Source organism: Mustela nigripes, chromosome 7 (genome assembly GCF_022355385.1).
Source record: "Mustela nigripes isolate SB6536 chromosome 7, MUSNIG.SB6536, whole genome shotgun sequence".
Classification (NCBI taxonomy): Eukaryota; Metazoa; Chordata; class Mammalia; order Carnivora; family Mustelidae; genus Mustela; species Mustela nigripes.
The window spans coordinates 39,527,875-39,538,669 of record NC_081563.1 but is presented as its reverse complement, the minus strand read 5'-3'; the positions used below and the strand labels follow the sequence as shown (position 1 = coordinate 39,538,669).

Genomic DNA, 10,795 nt, shown 5'->3' with positions numbered 1-10,795 from the left:
CCGGGAGGGAGACAAACCATAAGTGACTCTTAATCTCACAAAACAAACTGAGGATTGCTGGGGGGAGGGGGTTTGGGAGAAGGGGGTCGGATTATGGACATTGGGGAGGGTATGTGCTTTGGTGAGTGCTGTGAAGTGTGTAAACCTGGTGATTCACAGACCTGTACCCCTGGGGATAAAAATATATGTTTATAAAAAATAAAAAAATTTAAAAAAAAGTTCTAAAATATTAGTTACAATTCATTATTGTAAAAAGGTAAGTGATGGGAAGAAGGGCAGAAATGAAGCGGATTCCATACAGTTCTTTCTGAACTGTCATGTTTGATGTCCACACAGGCCCAAGTTTTATCCTAATCTGGATCCTGAGTCCAGAGAGTGTGCTTGAACATGACATGTGTTCAATATTTTATTGAGCTGAATTAGTAAAAACAAATAAAATGATGGGAGACAGAAAAAAAAACGGTGGGACCAAAGTGTTAAAATACTAAAACATTAGTACTTTGAAAAAGGTATAAATTTCTGATTGTCAAAAAAGGGAAGAGTCAATATAGTGGGGACAAGAGGAAGCAAAAATAAACCTAGAAATAAAATTCCAAAAAATTTAATTTGATAATCAGGATCGCAGCAAGTGGATTTTTTAAAAGGCCAAAAATAAATGTGCACTGTATAATGAAAACACAAAATAAAGAAGATTATATATACAGAGAAAAATAAAAGACTAGGCTATGATGTAGTTTCTATGTTCCACAAGGAAAGAAGCATGTGAATCAGACAAAAATTACAAAACTGGTCACCCCTACAAGAGAAGGAGAAGACAAGCTACAAGCTGGAAGAAAGTATTTGCAAAAGGCTTATCTGAGAAAGGACTATTATCCAAAGTATGCAAAGAACTCTTAAAACTCAATAATAAAATGAACAACTCAATTAAAAATGGGCAAAGACCTAAACAGATACCTCATATCAAGATCTACAGATGGCAAGGGAAAAAAAAAACAAATAAAACCCCCAAAAAACCCCCACCAAAACCCACATGAAAATATAATCAACATGTCACTAAGGAACTGCAAATTAAAACAAAGAGACACCACACATGTACTGAAATTGTCAAAATCCAGAACACTAACAATACTCAATGCTGGCAAGGATGTTGAACGATAGGAACTCTACTTCATTTCTGGTGGGAATGCAAAATGGTAGTATGCCACTCTGGAACACAATATGGCAATTTCTTACAAAACTAGACATATTCTTACTATGATCCAATAACTGTACTCCTTGGTATTTACACAAATCAGCTGAAATGTAGGTCTATACCTACAGATGAGCAGCTTTCTTGCTAACTGCCAAAACTTAGAAGCAACCAAAATGTTGCTTGAAAGTTAGCAATACCAAAAAAATAAAATAAAATTTAAAAAAAGTGAACAGAAACAGATAGTGTGGTACATACAGACATCGGAATATTCACTACTAAAAAGAACTTCCAAGCCACTAACAAATGAAGGGGACTTACTTCCATGCATATTACTAAATTAAAGAAGCCAATCTAAAAGGCTTACACACTGTATGATTATAACCATATGCCATTATGGAAAAGGCAAAAACTAGGGAGGCAGTAAAAAGACCAGTGGTTGCCAGGAGTTATGGGGGAGAAAGGGTGTGTGAACAGGCAGAACACGGAACATGTTTTCACTACATACATTTCATAAAAAAGGATCTCTGGGGCACCTGGGTGTCTCAGTCAGTTAAGCTGCGAGGCATGGAGCCTGCTTAAATTCTCTCTCCCCCCCTTCCCCCTCTACTCTCTGACCCCGTGCACACGCGCTCTTTCTCTAAAGAAAAAAAAAAAAACCTCCAAAAGGTTAAAACAACACAGAAAACATTAATAAGTTAGCATTATAAAAACCAGCTGTCATTTAGAATTAGATCAAAGTCACACAGAAATAAGCATTTCCTGGTTACAGCTCTTTCTGCTAGCTCCTCCCCAGCCCACTGCCAGGCCTTCCTGTTGCTCTGCAGTGTTCCAGGCTCCTCCCGCTGTGGGGTCGCTGCATATGCTCCTCCCTCAACGTGCAGTGCAGGGCCTTGCGAGCAGCTCTCTAGAGTGGGGACAAGGACCATCAAATCTTCTCACTACGGTACCATTCTGGTAATTCATGTTTGCCCAAGGGACAAGATGTTTTATCTGAAGTGGATTCATGATTTTACTCCCAGTGCCTAACATTGTGCCTGACATGCTGACACTCAAATATGTGTTGAAGAAAGCAACAAATGAACTCAGAAGACAAGGAAAACTATATTCAAATTTGACTTTAGGGGGTGTCTGGGTGGCTCAGTCGTTAAGCGTCTGCCTTCAGCTCAGGTCATGATCCCAGGGTCCTCGGAATAGCCCCACATGGGGCTGTCTACTCAGCGAGGCACCTGCTTTTCTCCCTCTCCCACTCCTTCTGCTTGTGTTCCCTCTCTCCGTCAAATAAATAAAATCTTTAAAAAAAAATTGACTTAAAAAATGTTAAACATCGTCATGTCTTAATAGCAAACACACTGGTAGTTAAATAAGACTCAAGTGCACCTACCTACTTAAATATTGGCATATTTAAGTAAAAAATGTGGTTTTCCTTTCTTGTACTTATCATTAAAATTCCAGAACTCTTTTTTTTTTTTACAGAAAATCAATTTCATACGGCAAAAGGGGAGGGACTAAAAGTAATTAGTTCTCCCCAAATTTTCAATTAGACATAGAATGGCTACATATTAGTGACAATAACAGACCAAATGTGAAAGAAATTAAAACCCAGAAATAAACGTAAGAAACAAAGCATTTAAAACCCAGAAACAGGCAGCCGCCACACGGAGCTGGCCCTCACTGGGACCCCAGCCGCCGTGCTCCTCCCCACGGACCCCCGGGCATCCAGCGCCGGTGCAGCGGCTGGTTTACACTCGCGGAGCCGAACGCTGCGGTGCGGCCGGCAATGCTTCCAGTCGTTGACGCTTCCAGTCGTTATCCGATGACCACCGTGTTCGAGCCGCCATGGAGGCATCCACCTTTTGCACGCCGCCTCGTCTCTGCGGCCCAGGGCGGCAGGGCCCTCGCTGACTGCTCGTCGCCGGACCCCCCCTCGCTGAGCGTGTAGGTGTCAGGCTGGCACGGAGCAGCTCAGAAGACAGAGGTACAGTCCACTTTGTAAACCGCACCGGCGAGACATTAACAGCCAAAGGAAAAGTTGGTGACTCTCTACTGGACATGGTGAGGGAAAATAATCTAGATATTGATGGTTCTGGTGCATGTGAGGGAACCCTGGCTTGCTCCACCTGTCACCTCATCTTTGAAGAGCACATACTGGAGAAATTAGAAGCAGTCACTGATGAGGAGAATGGCATGCTCGCTCTGGCACGCAGATTAACAGATCTCGACTGGGCTGCCAAATCTATTTGACAAAAGCTATGGGCAGCAAAGCTGAGAGGGGTGAAAATGTGGCTTTTTGATGATCCAGCTTGCTACAGATGGGACCTTAAAACTCCGAGGACAACTATGTCATGTCACTCACTTAATGTCAATTATATGTTCTTGCACACTTACAGCTCCATAAAAGTATTCCTATCAACTATAACTAAAACTAAAAAGAAAACAAACAGAATCAATTAATTTGTTAGGGAGGTATTTTTTATCCTTTTAAAAACTTCTAATACTGTATTTTGTTTGTGCAAAGGAAAAATATTTCATTTGAAAAAGACCATTTGCTCTATAGATTTTGGATTTGTGAAAGTTTTAAAGGAAAACATTTAAGACCACTGAATAAACACATGGACAATACATAACACAGATATTTATTTTAGAAGATTATTGTCCAGCAAATCTTACATAAATTGAGTTTTAATTTTGTATATGCTAGATCATATTAAACATTAAATGCCAAATAAAGGGAAAAGTCTATGTGTTCCTATGTGTTTATTTATGGGGTTAGATTTGGAAACGTGGGTAAGAAATATATACACAGACATATCTATTACTGTATTATCCATTATATGTAATACATATAATTTTATGTTTATGTACATAAGAACATTATGTCCTTATATTACGGGTCATTTATATGTAAAATGACACACTACTAGAGTAAAGAAAACAAACTACCCGGAAGTTCAAATGACACTGTAATAGTAGTTACTGGTGGAGAAGAGGGCTGAGGCCAAAACAAGGGAATTGGTGAACACTTTTTATTTTATATATTTATGTAGTACTTTTTTAATACAGTAAGCCTGCATAACTTTTAAATTAAAAATTTCTGATTGACCATCAGTTTAAATTTCACAAACACTGTGTTTCACCTCAAAGATCCACACTTGGCAGACTCGCTTTCAAGTGCTCTAATCAAAGCAAGAAAACAAAACAGAGGCCACAGAAGGAAACCGGAACAGGTCCCTAGGTGGAGGGGCTGCCCTAGGCTGACCCTCTCTTTTCATTGCCTTTCTTGCTCCTCTGGTCACTCTGCCCCAACTACCCACGGGCTCAGAGCTCCCATTTCCACGATGGCTCAGCATCCAGGCCTGGCCCACTTTTACAAAATATGCATAACAGAAATAAGTCAAGCAGAGAGAGTCAATTATCATATGGTTTCACTTATTTGTGGAGCACAACAAATATCATGGAGGACAAGGGGTGTTAGAGAGGAGAAGAAGGGAGTTGGGGTAAATTGGAAGGGGAGGTGAATCACGAGAGACTATGGACTCTGAAAAACAATCTGAGGGGTTTGAAGTGGTGGGGGGGTGGGAGGTTGGGGTACCAGGTGGTGGGTATTATAGAGGGCACGGATTGCATGGAGCACTGGGTGTGGTGAGAAAATAATGAATACTGTTTTTCTGAAAATAAATAGAAAAAATTAAAAAAATATATGCATAACATAAAACTTACTGTTTTCATCATTTTTAAGTGTCACATTCACACTGTTGTGCAACCATCACCACCGTCTCTAGATCTTTTTTCATCTTCCCAAACTGAAATTCTGTCTCCATTAAACTCTCAGTGTCCCATTTCCCCTCTTTCCAATGCCCGGCACACACCGCTGTACTTTCTGTCCTTATAGATCTGACTGTTCTAGGTACCTCCTCCCGCAAGTGACATATAGTTGCTACCTATCCTTTGGTGACAGGGCTATTATACTTAGCATACTGCCTTCAGGGTTCATTCACAGTGTAACAGCACGTCAGTATTTCCTTCCTTTTTAACTGAAGTTGAATGACATTCCGCTGTGTGTACACACATTTTGTTTATCCATTCATGCTTCAATGGACACTCAGATTACCTTAAACTTTTGCCTACTGTCAATAATGTGACTATGAACATGGATGTACAAATATCTGAGTCCCTGCTTTCAATTCTTTTAGGGGTATACCCAGAGCTGGAATTTCTGGATCACAAGGCAATTCTCTTTCCTGCCCCATCGAACCTCTCTTTTAATTTACTCCCCTAATTAAAACATACTCATCACCTGTCTTATTCTGCAAGAAGATGCTGTCAGAAAGCGATCACTTGCAAACCATCTAATCATGACAGTGTATTAATAGCTGACAAGGTTTAACGTATTACCCCTCCCAGGCACATCTGCATTTTAACCGAATAACATCTTAAGGAAAATGACTTCATCAAATGTTGGCTTTTCAAAGCAGAAGCAGGCAGAGGGCGGAAGGGGGGGTGGACATCAAGGGCAAAACCCTAATATCTCAGGAACTCTCAGTACAGTATTTCTGATTTTCTCTTTTCTCATTCTAAAATGTAGACTCCTCTCTCCTGCCTTGTCCTTGATGCCACCTTCAGTTACCTTCTCTGCTGTATTTATTAATTTGCCAGCAGGAACCTCCTACTACAGACCCTGGCAACAACCCTCCCTGGGAGTTCCTCCCACTGTGCTTAGGTGCTGGGAAGCAGGGGGATCCTGCTGGAGTCAGTCTGGACAGCCCCAAACGGAATCTCCATTTTCTCTTTAGAGCCTCTCCCCTCCCTGTGGTTTCCAGTGTCTTTAATGGTCCTGCATTCTTCCCAGGTTCAAGGGCTTAGAGCATTTCCAGCTCATTTATACCTTCGCCACGGCCATTTACTCTGCATCCAGATTAGGCCTTCCCAGTGTCCTCTCTTCACTGGGAGCCGTCAGACTGAGCCACTCAGGCCCTGCCCGCTACAGCAGCTCCAGCCACCCCCGGCCCCACCCACTGCCACCATTCCACGGGGTCAGATCCTCGCCGCACAGCCCTCTGTGCTTGCAGGGGGCCGCGGTGCTCTGCTGCCTATGAGATGAAGGACAGCTCCTCAGATTAATTTATAAAACTGACTCCAAGTTACCTTTGGAGCTTTACCTTCCACTGCCCCCCTTAATGTGCTCTTGTCAAATGGAATCAAGTGCTGTTTGCTGAACACAGCCCGAAACGTTCCCCTGTGCCTCGGTACACCCTAATCGGTCAACACAGAGGACTCCGATTCTCCCCAAGATACTCTTCCTCTGTACTCCCCTTGCATCTCACCTGTGCCATCACCATCGCCGCCTAAACCGGAGCTTGCCTCTGAAAACCCTTCCTCTCCTAACAGCTGTAAAAAACCATCCTCACCTTCCGGATCAGCCTCTCTGACCACCCCTCCCCATTGCTCTCAGGCACCCCAACCTCCCAGAACTTCCTTCAGTGCTTTAAGTGCACAGTTCTTTTCGGCCCTGGGGCTTTCTGGCAGTCTGGTGGGACCCTTCCCCATCCCCTGCCACCCACACTTCCTTCTTCAGGTATCATCAGTTCCCTTTTACAAGTCCCCTGGTGCTTACTGCGAATTTGCAGGATATCTACTTACTTCTTAAATTTATTATTTATTATGTATTTTTATTTTTGTTAAATTTATCTGATTATTTGTTTACCACCCCATACTCTAGAGGGCAATGACTGTCCTGTAATGTTGATTAATTCATTCCCTGTGCCCAGCAATATATCTGGCACATAATACGGGCTAAAAAAAATGGATCAAATGCATTATCATTTTGCTCTTTGTAGCTTAGTCTATCTGCCTGAGAAGACCGGGGAAGGTCCTCACGCAGCCTACACTCAATCTACCCTCCCCACCCTTTCTCCCTTTCTTCCTTAAAAAAAAAAAGGAGATAAAGGGAAGAAGGGGGTGGTGGGAAGGAGCTCTGAGAAACACAGTTCAAGGAACACTAGAATATTTCAGAAAGAAGACAATCAGTATGGGGAACAAATTGTGTTTATGAAGTAAGAAAAGGATGATTAAAAAAAAAATAGAGATCTCTTTTCTGTAAATAAAATTAAAACAGCCAAAATAAAGAATTCAAGAAAAGAAATGGAAAATAAAGTTGAGGAAATTTCTCAGAAAGGAAAACGCAGTGACAAAACTGATGACAGCTGATATTCTGAACCTACATGTAAAGCAATCACCCCACGCCAGGTGTTGAATAAGCCTCACACCTACCCTATGAGGAAGGGGCTATTATGATTTTCAAAATGGAAAACAGGAAAGGTAAGAAATTTAAGAATCGGGCTGGGAAATCTGACAACTAAAATCTTTTGCTTCCAGAAAGAAACAGAAAATACAATGGCAAGGAAATAATCACATGAACACATCCAAGAACTAAGAGAACAGGGAATAGAAGGGACAGAACCCCTGTCTTAGGAAGCCATGTGGAAATATTCCCAGATGAAAGTGTTCGAGGTCTTGGGCTCCCAGAGGAAAATGCAGGGAGGAGGTGTGGGTGCAGCTGAGGTGCACCAGCCAAGATTTCTGTGCAGGCATGGCAACTGTGACACACCCACAAAGACAGAAGTGGAGACGCCACCCATACACTAGGTGGCAAAGTCGGGCTTGTAGATAAAAATGTGCAAAGCAACACCTGGAGGAACGAAGTTAGGTGAGGTCATACGGGGACAGAGAACCTGGAAAACAGCAGAGGATCTAGAACGGAGCTTTGGAGCACTTGGACATTTAAAGACCAAACAGGTATCTTACTTCTTGGTTGTGATAAAACCAAAAATAATATATATTTGAAACCAAGAATAAAATATATTATTATGGGTGTATAAAGGATAACAGGCTTCTGACTTCTCTGCAGTACATACGAGAGCTTTCGTTATGCTCACTATTGAAAGAACACGCTACAGGAGAAGAGATTTTTCATGCAGATTACTTGTGAGCTGTAACTGTTAGGAAAGGTTTTTAGGAATGAGTACACAGAGAGAAAAGGTGAAAAGAAGACTGTGATCAAGTACACTAGTTCCCCAAGAAATGTTATTTGCTATGAACAAGGTAACATTTCTCAAAAATTACAAAGTCTGACAAAGACTGGTAAAGAGGTATGGAAAAAAGAACTCTCATCCACTGAACTCATTCATGACAGTGGTTACCTGTGGGGAGGCTGAGAGAGAAGGGGCTGGAACTGGGAAGGTTTATTAAAGGAGCTTCAACTGTAGTAATATGGCTTCTTCTATAATATAAAACTGAAGCAAATATAGCAAGTGTCAAATTTTATTAATTCTGGGTGATAGGAACCTAAGCATCTAGTGTATTATCTGGTGAACTTTTATCTTTGCAACTGGGGAAACAAAAGAGGCTGTGCATATAGTGCTTTATTCGTGGGAGAAGCGGGGAGCACAGTAAGCTGTACGTTTTCTAATGATGATTCAGTAAAGGAGATACTGAAAAATTTTACAGTAAGTTCATCATGGGAAACTGAACATGTATGCTGCAGAAAGAACAGGATGTAAGAAAGAAATCCTTGCTGGCTGTGAAAGGCAAGAGTACACTTAAGCTTTCAAAATGACAGGTTAGATTAGATTATTTCTTCCAGGTACGCTCGCGCTCTCTCTCTCTCTCTCTCTCTCTCTACTCTGGCTTCTTCAAAGGCATGTATCTAGATTATATATCTAGTATTTAAAAAGCATGTGCGTGTGCGTGTGTGTGCATGTGTATAAATATGTGTATGTATAATTACTTAGAGCTGAAATAATAGATTTTAAAGTTAAGAAGATGTGGTATGGTTGTTTTCGTTTTTTTCCCCCCCCTCCTTTCCAATCCATTATTACTATCCTCAGTATCTTCAGAAAGAAACTGATGGTTTATTCATTACTAGGCGTTTTTAACAACCACTTCTCAGTGTTAACATTGAACCCAAAGGAATACTTTCAGAACCAAATAAAACCAAATAATGGATCAGGTACTCATTTGGCACCAGCCCCTAATCTGAAACATTCAAGTCCCCTAGCTTTTGAATGTGCCGTATCATCAATGTCGTATCTGACAGCTGAAAACATTCCTTTGTGAAAAATTTCACTGTAATTTCTGAGTCAGTACTCACGTCTAAATATCTGAGAGTCACTTGCTGCCATTCTCAAGGAATGATACTTCTGAGTTAGGACTTCTTAATTTAACAGAAATTAAGTAAAAAACCAGAAACCAAATGGATATAAAATTTAATCTATGACTCAAGCTGCCTCTGACCTGGAGACAGATACCTGTGAAAGATCACAACAGTATTATACTGGACAATAAAAGAAAACTCAATTATGTTTATTTTGTTTTAAATATTACAACATGTTTTTAAAATTAAACTGATAATCCCCATGTGTGCTGAACACCCATTACATAGTGTACAGATTCCTAAAATGTAAAGAAGCATTAAAGGGCCAGAGATTAGCATAAAGGGCCAGAGATAAGGCACAAAAGGAAGTGGGTAAAAGCTAAAGACAAACATGGACTATTTTAAAATTCTGGCTAGGGGGCGCCTGGGTGGCTCAGTGGGTTAAAGCCTCTGCTTTTGGCTCAGGTCGTGAACTCAGGGTACTGGGATCGAGCCCCGCATCGGGCTCCCTGCTCCCCCCCCCCTCTCCGCCCGTCTCTCTGCCTACTTATGATCTCTGTCTGTCAAATAAATAAATAAATAAATCTTAAAAAAAAAAATTCTGGCTCCGGTGGTCTGCACCCAAACCAGGGAAATGCTCCTCTTCCTCCTCTAACGCACTTCTTACTCCCATAACTCAATGCTCAAGTCACTTTTAAGACACTATTCACACGAGGGAAAATATTAAGTAAAGCAGATTGATATGCATATCTTGCCATTATTGTAACAACACTGGCAAAGGAAAATGAATCATAAAATGATAGTAATAATCATATTTTGCATTGTGTTAACACTCCAAAGACAATATAAAGAATAAAAACCAGAGCTGAGACTTTTTCCTACTCACGGCAAGCAGCCAGGATTGGTAACAAGAGCAAGAGCGTCCGCACCGAGGAAGTTGCTGTAAGGTAACTGCCCTCTTACCCAGCTGGTTTTTCATCCCCATGAGCACGGAGTTCATGTGCGCTTTGGAAGCGTAGAGCTTGCTCACAGCCTTCCTTGACCTGATCATCTCCTTGGCTAGAACCACACAGACGTCCTTCTGACCCTTCTTGGCAGCATCTTTCACTGACCGTTTCACTTTTTCTTCTTCTCTTTGGATATCTAAATTTAGAACATAACACAAAAAAACCAAAAAATTAAAGGTAAGCCAGGAGATGTACTGGCACTCAAATCTGTTCTTAGGATGATCTAAGTGTGCCTATTAAAAAGAAAACAGGGGCAGCTGGCTGGCTCAGTCTTTGAAGGTTGTGACTCTGGATCTCAGGGTTGTGAGTTTGAGCCCCACGTTGGGTGTAGAGATTTCTTAAAAATAAAATCTTAAAAAAGATTAAAAATAAAAGGGAAAGAGAAAGGAAGATATAAACAAAATTAAAATAATTAATATAAGAGGCTTTCATTATTTCCAAAAACAG

At 41.1% G+C, this 10,795-nt stretch overlaps 1 protein-coding gene and 1 pseudogene across 2 annotated transcripts in view; one reads left to right on the top strand and one right to left on the bottom strand.

The window, feature by feature from the left end:
- LOC132021379 (charged multivesicular body protein 3) overlaps positions 1 to 10,795 on the bottom strand; it is a 98,470-nt gene that overhangs the window by 6,350 nt on the left and 81,325 nt on the right. For both annotated transcript variants that reach the window (XM_059405654.1, XM_059405652.1), the window contains one exon: positions 10,305 to 10,484. In XM_059405654.1, the coding sequence (XP_059261637.1) occupies positions 10,305 to 10,484 (180 nt within the window). The remainder of the gene's footprint in view (positions 1 to 10,304; positions 10,485 to 10,795) is intronic.
- LOC132022147 (adrenodoxin-like) lies at positions 1,641 to 3,561 on the top strand (annotated as a pseudogene).